The sequence below is a fragment of the Pimephales promelas genome, chromosome 25, assembly GCF_988280905.1.
Source record: "Pimephales promelas chromosome 25, fPimPro1.hap1.1, whole genome shotgun sequence".
Taxonomy (NCBI): Eukaryota; Metazoa; Chordata; class Actinopteri; order Cypriniformes; family Leuciscidae; genus Pimephales; species Pimephales promelas.
Genome location: NC_142793.1, coordinates 23,332,618 through 23,343,929, shown reverse-complemented (window position 1 = coordinate 23,343,929; position 11,312 = coordinate 23,332,618). Strand labels below are relative to the sequence as shown.

The 11,312-nt window shown below is 37.9% G+C and overlaps 2 protein-coding genes across 2 annotated transcripts in view; one reads left to right on the top strand and one right to left on the bottom strand.

Moving 5' to 3' along the window:
* Nucleotides 1-192: 192 nt before the first annotated feature.
* On the top strand, nt 193-7,216 carry prr33 (proline rich 33). The gene is made up of 3 exons (XM_039648011.2): nt 193-992; nt 1,251-1,296; nt 3,493-7,216. The coding sequence occupies exon 3, from the start codon at nt 3,508-3,510 to the stop codon at nt 6,538-6,540; it is 3,033 nt and encodes a 1,010-aa protein (XP_039503945.2). The 5' UTR covers nt 193-992; nt 1,251-1,296; nt 3,493-3,507; the 3' UTR covers nt 6,541-7,216.
* Nucleotides 1,937-11,312, bottom strand: part of lsp1a (lymphocyte specific protein 1 a) — a 32,532-nt gene continuing 23,156 nt past the window's right edge. The window contains 4 exon segments of the mRNA XM_039648012.2: nt 1,937-3,325; nt 9,499-9,539; nt 9,541-9,602; nt 9,704-9,796. Coding sequence (XP_039503946.2) covers nt 3,300-3,325; nt 9,499-9,539; nt 9,541-9,602; nt 9,704-9,796 — 222 coding nt within the window. The 3' untranslated portion in view covers nt 1,937-3,299.

The window sequence follows — 11,312 nt, the reverse complement described above, 5'->3', positions numbered from 1 at the left end:
AATATGAAACCGCTCACACCACTCTGCATACAGAGGATTTGTGAATTTCGCCAGTTAGTTACATTCTGAAATGCACTATTTAGATGAGTTTCATGTTGGAGACATGCTAACAAGCCAGTCACAAAATGTTCTCTTATTTTGTAAACAAGTGTAAATGTCAACTTCATCATTTATGTCAGAAGGATTGACGTCTGTCATGTAACACATTGGTGTAATCAAATCAGTCTGGCGTTTGATTTCAAGCCTTACTTCTTGCCAGAGGCTTCTGTATATATTTGGTGTGTTTTCGGGATTAAGTTTCAACTTAAGTTGAAGAAAAGTTCAACTTTAAAAGTTCAATCACACTTGGTGCTTGTTTACACTACAACCTTTGCCAATCAATATGAAATTGAAAAATTCGGTTTCATATATATGAAGAAAGTGAAATGTCTTGCAAACGACAATCCACAGGGGTCTTTTTTAAAGTCGACATCAATGGAATTTGCTGTAGCCTCTTTTTCCCTATTGTGACGTATATCCGAGTGAAACTGCTTCTTGATTTTGGACAGGACTTGATTTTGTTCATCAGGAATTGATTGGATCATTGAATTATTGTAGTTTGCTATTCCTCCAATTTCATGTTGACTTAAAAGAATTGACTTGTAATAGCCCTTTAAAGGAAACATCTGCTTCTTCTTTACTGTAGGGGGTGCTGTGCTTATAGATGTGTAAATGAGGGTGTGCATCTGGTGTTATGGGGGAGGGGGGCACTTGGTAAAATCTAAGGTGACCTGGATCCCCCCTGCTTCGCTGACGGGTCCCTCTACACCGTCACCAGTCAGTGTGCATTCTGAGTAACGGACGCTGGGTTTTATTTTTGGACTGCTATGGAGCCTGTGCCTTCCATTTGAAGGAAGGGGGAATAGTTGAACTCAACATGAGTCTCCCGTTCTGACAGTCCAAGCTGGGACAAGCAGGCAGCCGCCGTACACCCCTGAACAGCAGACACACAGGTATTAAAACCACAGAAAAAACGCTTGAAATTCGATTTCTGGTTATTATTATATGAATACCTAGTGTGGAAGTGCATGCCATGTCTGTCCTTTGGGAAAAGGCATTAACAGTTGTAGCAGGCTAACTTTACGCATCAGGGAGTGTACTCCCATTAAAATGAGATATTTGTTTCAATGCAACCATATTTTATGTCTCATTAATATATGTCCTTTTCATTAAAATACAGTTGCATAATTCATGCATGTTTATATCTACAGGGGACCTTGTCTGAAGTGTCTTCAACTGTCTTTCAGTCATCTCTTGGTGAGTTTTTTTAAGCACACACATGCACTCTTTACATGTATGCTTTTATTTATTTATATTTGCTAAGAAGCAATTAGGCAGTGCATGATTTTACTGCTTTGCTATTCTCGCCCTTTCCTCTTTTGAACTTGCATCTTGGAAATTCTCCAAACTGCCCAGCCTACCAGGCCCTTAAAAGGATGACCTCCTCTTATGTGTGTCTCTCTGGGCTGGAGACTTCTTTTACAAGCTCTTACAGATGGCCTACATTTGAACTGTTGCAAAAGATTAGTTATGAATATGAATATATATATTTTTAATACTCCAGTCATGATCAATACTGTATGAAAGTGGATAAAAGCAGCTCTTTGATGTATGATCTTAGGTTGTGCGTCAATAGACACCACTGAAACTGATTAGTAGTACATTTCCAGTGATTTATTATGTAATTTAATGTAGTTCCGCCCATGGCTAAAGCAGTGGCTGCCCCCTTGGCATTGGTTTACATGGAGGGTGGAGAGTGGCACCACACTCTGTGACAGAGCAGATTACTTGCTCATTTGCGTTCACCCTAAAATTAGGCCAAGGAGCCATCCTAGATTTGTGATGGAAGTTTACTGCATGTGAATGTGTCATAAACTTGAGTCCTACAAACTCAAAATTAAGAATCATACAAAATATCAAGTTTATTGAAAATAAAAAACGTTAATGGACTGTAAATCACATTCTTTTTTAACCATGATACCATTGGGTAGAAAAAAGTTCATAACTAAACAAACAGGATTATATTAATATTATAAATCTGATAAATGGACTAATTCCAGTGTTTTCTTGAAAACCAAAGAGTGTAGTCAATTATGTAATGCAAAACGATGAACAATAGCAGAGAGGTAAGAAAATCAATGTCATATTTGTAATGAAATATAACACAAAGATTGCTAATGACTTATAAGGCATACAAATCAGCTGCCGGAATTTGGAAAGTTTTTGGATTATTCTACTATTAATATACTATATAAATGTAACAATGTGTCAGAGTATAAAAATAGCATATAAAATCAATATAAAAACGTAGTTGATCTGTTTGACGTTCACATTCAGTTCACACTCATACATTGTTAAAAGTGGACATAATATCAGCACAAATACTGCAGAAAAATACTGAGGAAAAAAAAATTTAATAAGAGAATAATATTTTTTTTTTGCTTTACATCGTATGACAAATAGATTTTAAGAAAACAATCCAAAGCCTTGACATTAGAACTTTAAAAAAATAAGCAATCATCTAAAATCAAAGACAGAAAAGCACATACATTGTATACATACATTGCAATTGTTTCTTCCTTATTTGGGTGGGGGTGGGATTTGATTCACATATGACTCGCAATTCTATCTTCTGCCGATTTGCATCGATTCACAAATTTAAAAAATCCATATTCTAGTGTGGTACATTACTTAAACTTTGCTGTACTTAAAGCTATTGACATATTAGTGTTATTAATTACAATAAGCCGCGAAAATGGACTCGCATGCGGCACTCAGATGCTTACGATCTCGAAATCAGTTCTCTTTCACAGCCTATTGCGCTCCGATGGTCACATACATACACAATTATGTCAAAATGCACATTGTGTGGAGTATTCATATAAACACAATCTGTTATGTCCTAGATGAACATAGACAGTTGGAAGCAAATCGGATGTTTAACAATATAGTAGATCAGTGCATTTGTTCTTTGAGGGACAGCAACGTAATAAACTGTTGCTATATGTTTCATTAATCAAAAAACAAAAACCCAATAGCTGCTTTCTGAATCTCTCTTTTTCTTCTAGACCTATTTAACTGAAAAAAAGTAATTCATAACCATGAATGACAATCAAATCGAAATTTGATTTAAAACCAATAATCAATAACCTACCCCGAATATATATATATATATATTATATATATTAGGCTGTGTGTGTGTGTGTTAATGTATATGTTCATGGTGAATCTGGAAAGATGCTATTGCTGAATTCAATTCCTCACAAATCATCGCTGGATAATTCATCTGAAAAAAAAAAAGGAAAACAACAGTATTAGTGAACAACAAAGCTTTTTTTGCTGATTTATTTTAAATGGTCTATTTTTGGAATGGTTTGCACTTTGTTACCATTATTAGCAAAAACAATCATTATTGTCATGTTCAAAGTACACAATATCTATTATTTGTTTCAGGGGGTTGACGATTTTATGGCTGGCAATATCACCAATACTGCCCAGGCTGGCCTGCTATCCCAGCAGTACCCACCACCTTTGCCTCCCAAACCTGGGAAAGAAAATGTCCGGCTCCAGAAACTACTCAAGAAGACAGCCAAGAAAAAAGCAGCTGTCCAGGCCTTACAACCATCGGCCCCCTTCCGCTCAAGCCTCTCTCCAGTAAATGAAGCAAGCCCTGACCTGGAGCACAGTGATCACTCAACTCCTCCTAAAACTCCAGAGGCACCTTTCTATATTGGCACGGTACATCCGCGCTTTAACGTCCGACCACTGTATCAGCATGTTGCGTCCCCTTATCCTCATCACAGAGAATTCACATTTGGCAAGACAACAAGGTTTTCACCACAGCCAAATGTGGCTCTGGGCCACAACACTCCCCAACACCTAGCTCCAGCATTTTCATACCCAGCCTCACCAAAACCAGGACTTGACACACATGCTACGGCTCCAATCACTATTCTGCATACTGCACAAAGAGCGGAAGTGAGCTCAACTCTTACCACCCATGTAATTACCTCTAAAACTCCAAGCCCTCAGCCAACTGTTATGAAGGTTTCTAGAACAACAAAACCTTTGTTTGAAGTTCCTCAGATCACCAATTATACGGCAAAGTCAGCAGGTTTGATAACACCTTATACATCACCAACAAGGAGTAAAACACCTACTGCAGAGTTAATGAGAGGCCCAACACCAACATTTGAGGTTAGAAGGATAGTGACACCAACAGCGGAAATAAGAGACAGAACGCCGACTAGAGAGATCAGAAGAGTTGCAACACCAACGCTTGAAATCAAGAGGATTACCCCAACTTTAGAAATTAAGAAAACCCAATCTCCAACTTCTGAAATCAAGAAAGAGACAATTCCATCTTCTGAAATGAAGAGGGTGAGTACTCCTGCTAAGAAAGAGACAATTCCCTCTTCTGAAATAAAGAGGGTCAATACTCCTGCCTCAGAGATTAAACAAAGTGCAGCACCGACACTCGAGACAAAACAAGGTACAACTCCAACACTCGAGATAAAGGGAGTTGGAATACCAACCAGAGTAAAAACACCAACATATGACTTAACCTCAACAAAAACATATTCAGGGCGACCCAAGACACCCTCGGGTAATGTTTCACGTGTTAGAGTACCTGTGATTGAGATTTCAAGACCAAATCCACTTTTATTTGCTGTTTCTCCTGTGCACATGGAGGGCAGAAGATCCAAAACGCCAACTTCAAGCTCGGCTGGTCCACATAATGAAATTCATAAAATTTCAAATCAGTTAAATAACACAGATCATTCAGGAATATTTCAAAATGGGGACTTAGATGTCAAATCAACTGAACTCTTAAAAGAAAAACTAGATATGGCCACTTCAGAAAACCTATCAAAAGTCGAGTCACCAAAGCCAAAGACTCAAATAGAGGAAAGCGCAAAACTTGATGCAAATCAACATCCAAAGCCTGAAACCCCAACAGCAGCCAATGTTGAACCCGCACAGCCTGGTTTGTCTTCAGTTGGGTATCAAAGACCATTATTTAGAGTCCCTCCATTTGCAGGTCAAAGACCCAAAACACCAACAACACCTAAATCCCAACCAACATATTATGGATTGACTCCCGCTGAATATGTTGCCCATGGAGGAATAAAGAGTTACTCGCCCAGTTTTAGCATTTCTACACCAACTTCACTACCAAGTGTAGAGGAAACTCATCTTCCAAAACAGGAACCAGTAGTACCTCAACCTGATGAAACTGTGACCATAACAAATGACAAGTCTGAGGTAAAGCCTAAAGAGCGAGGTACAGTCCAGCCACTTCAGACTGTTGTTGTTAAAGATGAAACCACTGTGGTAGCTCCACCTCCAGAATTTCCAAAGGCAGCATCTGAACTAGAATCCAATTCTGTAGAGGATGTTCCCAAGCAACATTTGCCAAAAATTCCTGATGTTAAAATTCCAACTATTGTGGTGTCTGTAGCTGACACACCACCATTAACAGTAAAAGCAGAGGCTATAAGTACTGTGATGCCAAGAGTCAGAACTCCAACCTATGGATCTCCCAGACTTTCCCAAATGACACCAACCCCTCCAACTCTGCAGGAAACTCCGAAACCTGAAATTAAGGCTGTGAAATTGCGTGACCTAGACACGGGAAAGCCAGCACTTCCAAAGCTGTCGAAAGGTAAAGTTAATGCTGAAACAACCAAAGTGCAAGAGAAGCCAACTGAGGCAAAAATAAATTTGTTCGAGAGAATTAAGAAGCAGAATCTTGCATCTGTTTCTTCTGAAAATGGAGAGGTTAAAGATGTGGTTAAGCCTTTGACTGAACCAAAAGAAGACCAAAAGCACCTTGAAACAAAGGATACTGGACATGTAAAGGTTGAAAGAGGGGAGACAAAAGCTAGTCCCCAACAAGTGATCAAGCCTACCGTGGAAAAGGAGGAGGGTGAAGGCTCTTCCCTATCTGCAGAACCTCTTTTGAAGGTGATGCAAAAACCAAAAGGCATGAAGTCAAAACTCAGTGGCTGGTCTCGCCTTAAAAAACACATGGTGGTCGAAGCAGAGGAACCCAAGTTTCCAGAGGTAGAGCCTGGTTCAAAAAAAGATGTCCATGCCAATACAAGTGAAATGCAAAATAAGTCTGAAGATGAAGTTAAGCTTAGTGAGAGCCAGGACAGTAAAGACACCCCTAGGGCAGCAAAGATGTGGGATGCTGTCCTCTTCCAAATGTTCTCCACCGAAGAGAACATAATACAACAAATTGAATCCAGTAAAACTGAGGAGCAAAAGAAGATGGAGACAGAACAGAAGACGGCAAAGGAGATTCCTTCATTTGCGCAGCGTTTGCCAATTCTCCTGTACAGCCCGCGGTTTGATGCCAGAAGACTAAGAGAGGCAGCTTCTCGACCAGCGACAAAGATTGCAACAGTTTTTGAAATGGGACTCATAGGCCGCAAAAATAAAGACGAAGAACCAAAAGACTTTAATAGAACAGCCAAAGGCTTCAGTACTAATTAAACCACTGAAATCTAAATGGCTAAATGATAGGCAAAATGTTGTTAGCTGTCATTGCAATTGTAGAGTTATGTTTATTATCTCGCACAACTCTTTCCCTAAAACTTTTTTTTTTATAACTTTATAACAGGACAGTTTTTAATTAAACTAAATGACTCTGCCAAATTGACAATAACCAGTTTGCAGTACTAAAGTAATTGCCCACTTGTCAGTTGGCATTAGCCATTTAAGTTAATAAGAATAATGAATAAAGAAAAAAAATCTTTTTGGAAGTTTTAAATTAGTTTTTTGCTGGAGACTTTCAAAACTTACCTTGACATTTTTCATAAGCATGTCAAATATGGTAAAATTTTAATAATAATTGCATCCCTGAACATCTTTGTCAAAAAAAAAAAAAAATTTTTTGAATTGAATAAAAGGAAAAATGATGACTCCAGTCTGCCACAAGACAACAAATCTAAGAAAATCAAGAAAGTGTTTTTGGGTATACAAATATGAAATATATTCAGCTTTTAGTCATCTAAAAAATATTACAACATGACATCATGACTTTTGCGTAAACATACACACCACTTTCAAGTCAAGTGGCATGTTTTCTATACACATTTTGAGCTGTCTGCGTGTATATCTACGCCGTTAAATGTCCGAGTGATTCTGCGTGTATGTACATGCCGTTAAATGTCCGAGCAAAATGTAGATCTACATTGGGGGAGCGATATTTTTTTTTTCCTAGGATGGTAGGTGAAGACTCCTAAATGGTATTAACCCCAGTGACGGGTAGGTTTAGGGACGGGGTAGGTCATATATAATTGCTTTTTTTTTTCTTTTTTTTTTTAAGGTGTATGAACAATTGAGTGTAAGTTTTAGGTGGCTGGGCAAAGTGGAACTGGTTAACTGAAAGAAAGAATTAAGAAATATTATAAGAGAGATGTAAAAAGTAAGTATGCTAAGTTTTGGGATTTGTTCAAAGCCTTATTAGTACTGAAAGCAAGGCATGGTGCACTCTGCCGATTGCATACTTGGTGCTCACTATTGACAAATAGCTTTCACTGATGGAGCCCTAAAATGGGGTTTACAAACCTTGAATATAAGTGCTCTGGTTTTTCCATGTGATTACATGAATAGCAGTGATTGCTGATTGTCAACTCCTGCATGTTCTCATTTCAGGCTTAGGTAATGTTAAGTTGTAGGCTTGGCATATTTTGCATGTTTGTCTTTTGTTGCTAAAACCGTCAGACTGAGAATTTTTTTTCTTTACTGACAGTGATGTGTATAATGCTTTGCATTTTAAGCTGCACTGTACTAGATTTAATGTTCTTTTATATATTTTTCTAATAAAATACCTGTTTTAAGAGATTATATTATTATTATTCTTTTGTATTACATCACTTTTATGGCACTAGCCATTGAATGAAAACATTTGCATTGTGTTAGCAGCTTGCTGTGATTTGTTTGAGATACAAGTGGCAAATATATGATCAAACCCTGCAGATTGCAAGACTTCAAAATGTTAAAATAATTTACAGGCGTTTTCAGATATAGCCTATTTTTAACAAGCATTATATTACTCCTCCATAGTTTAGATGTCATACATTAGTCTTAAGTGTTTTTTTATATATATGTACTTGTCAGGCTTTGTAAACTTTCACTGTAAGATATGAACCTGACTGTAATGCAACAACATAAGTAACCGTGTCAATTCTAATGCCTGATCTGTGGTCAGTGATTTCTGATATGTAAGGATTCATGTGCATTCTTTTTCTCATAATCATTTTTTTGCTGTTTATGCATCTGTAAATCAAGCCAGTGACTAAACGGTCAAATTAACATTATTTCTCTTTATAGCATTCAAATAACTTGTTATTTAAATTGTGATTAATTTACATACAGAAAGTGATCAAAGAACCATCCCTTTTATAATCGCTGGAGCTGTCAATAAGACAATGATTTTGTCAGAGTTCTGGACTCTCGACAAAACCCCCATTGATGGCATTGTGCCGTCTACACTGCACAATTAATCTCTTATTTACATCATGTTCGCACTGTTGGTTATGATGAAAGCATTCATTATGAGTACAAAAATTGAGTTGTGATGACTAGATCACTGCATTCATGCACTCAACAGAATGTGTCAGCTATAATGCCCATTGCTGCAACCTTTCATGCGTTGGCAGAAGATCGAAATATAACGCTATAATTAACACTGTTCATGATTAGATCTTGACAGTTAACAGTAAAAACGTAAAAGTTTTCGAGAGAGTTCCAGATGTACAACCACTATTCTAAAAAAGATGGGATGTAGATGGAAACGGGGGAAAAAAAGAAGTTAATTTTGAATTCGATTTCCACAACACGTTTAAGAAATGTTGGGACGGGGGCAACAAAAGGCTGGAAAAGTAAGTGTTACTAAAAAGAAAAAGCTGGCGGGAACATTAAGCAACTAATAGAGTTAATTGCAACAGGTCAGTAACATGATTGGGTATAAAAAGAGTATCTAAAGACTTTTATTTCCCAAAACTCCATGCAACTGGTCTCCTCAGTTCCCAGATGTATACGGACTGTTGTAAAAAGTGGTTGGGACACAGTGATAAACATGACCCTGTCCCAACTTATGTTCCCCCCAAAAATCTAAATTACCTTAATTTATCCTCACAATTGTACATTTCTTCAGTTTAAACATTTTATTTGTTTTCTATTTTCTATTGCGAGTAAAATATGGGTTTATGCAATTTTCTAAAGGACTAAAGTCAGGGGAGAGAAATTGCGTTTTATTTCTAAATTATGACAATTCTGCTGTAAAAATCATTATTAGCGCCAGGAAACATGAAATGATAATAAAAACTCATGATCCATTTAAATGTTCTCACAAGGAGTAATTTTCAGTAGAGTTGTTTTTATTTTTTATTTTAAAAAGCTTTCAAAATTTGAGATTTTATTATGTAAAATAGATGTGTGTCTCACTTGGTTTTCCATTTGGGTAGACACTGTAGTGATCACCTTCAAATCTTGTTGTATTTGCCATGGCCTGTCACAACAAACTTGTACCGTTTACCTGAGGAGGAGCCCTACAAATATAAAAGGTGGGTAAAAGAAATGGCATTAAGCAAGTGACTCATTCTCAACCTATTTTTATGATTTTGAGGTTTATCAGTACAAAATTCTTTACCTTTCCTCCCAGTCCTGGCTTCTCTGCCGCAGAACCTTCTCCAATAATTTCCCACATGTTCTTTTTCTGCAGAACATCTCCAGGTTTAAGATCCTGTGAATGAACATTAGAAGGAACAATAAACATTGCTGAGAATGACTTTATTCTCCTAAATCTGCTGTTTTGTTCCTGGCTATATTGATAAAAGCTATATTGGCTTTTATTGAATAGTTCACCTGAAATTTAAGACATTGTTCACTAAATGAGTGACTAGATCATTTAGTCAGTTGAACTCAAGAATGTCTGTTATGACAGTGACCCGGGCTCCCTGAGAAGGAAGGGGAAAACGGGGATGCTATGCTATAAATATGTCCCTGTCCCAACTTTTTTGAGACACATTAAATCCATCAAATTCAAATTGACCTTATTTTTTCTTTTAAATGGCATCAACAGATTAAACATTTGATACGTCTATGTTCTGTTCTCTTTAAAATATGGGTAACGTTCACTTTCGAGGGAACTCAACGCATCCTTCAGAATGTTGGTCCTGTGCCAACAGAATGTTGATGCTATGAGAACAATAATACCGTCTGCACCATACTGACAAATGCATGTCATAGTGTGAATCATGACGACCAAAGCCTAGGAGATAAACACCTGAGACCCTGGTGTAGAGTCTTGATCCAGGCTGTAAAATCTGATGAATTTGTGTGAAGAGGCCCAGCCTCCCGCACCATACACTTGGAGAGAAACTCCTGACAGTTAAGCCTTACGCCGCCTTCACACTGGCAGTTGAAATCAGCTCCGATGCGGCTGCGAAACGACCGGAAGTCATTCATTTCCTATGGAGATTCGCAGACCGCATGCGAATGGGTCCGAAACGGCTCCGACCGAGTGCGGTGCGAAGAAAATCGTGTCCGTTGGTCATCCGGATGCGTTCAAAAATTTGAACTCTTGCGAAAAGCTACGGACGGTTCCTATCCGACAATTCCAGCGGAAGTTGACCGTTGCTATGGTACTGATAAACAAACCTGAATTATTAACTTTTAATAAAATAAATATTGATTTTATAACGATAAGTTGTGATGTCATTTTTTATTTTCATGACTTTCTAACGTTTATAAGGGCAGTTAATACAATTAAATTGAAGGTAGACATTGAACTATTGACCACTATATCACATTTTTTAGCCGACCTGACATGTCAACGTCCTGAGCAACTTTCCTCACGCAGCATAACCCTAATCAGAGAGATCATACAGAACTGACAGAATCAAACTTTAATCTCTCCGCCATTTTTGTTCTACCCGCGTCCGACGCTTTTCACTGTGTAGTACGACATCCGTTGGGAACGTATTGCGTATTACGGAGCTGATTTCAACTGCCAGTGTGAAGGCAGCGTTAGATGCTACTGTACTCCTAATAGAATGGGCCCTCACAACTAGAGGCAACTTAGAGGTCATGTGCCTCAGAAACCATAGAGATAGCCTCAACAATCAATTTGCTTATGCACTGCTTGGACATTAAAGCCTAGTTCACACTACATGATTTTAAAACGTCGGGCTGAACTGTGCGGTTCACACTACATGACTTGCTCTCTGTGAAATCAGGAGTGTTCAAGTTGTTTAGCT

Excerpts from the sequence above, each read along its gene's own strand:
- prr33 (XM_039648011.2), top strand. The coding sequence starts at position 3,508 with ATGGCTGGCAATATCACCAATACTGCCCAGGCTGGCCTGCTATCCCAG.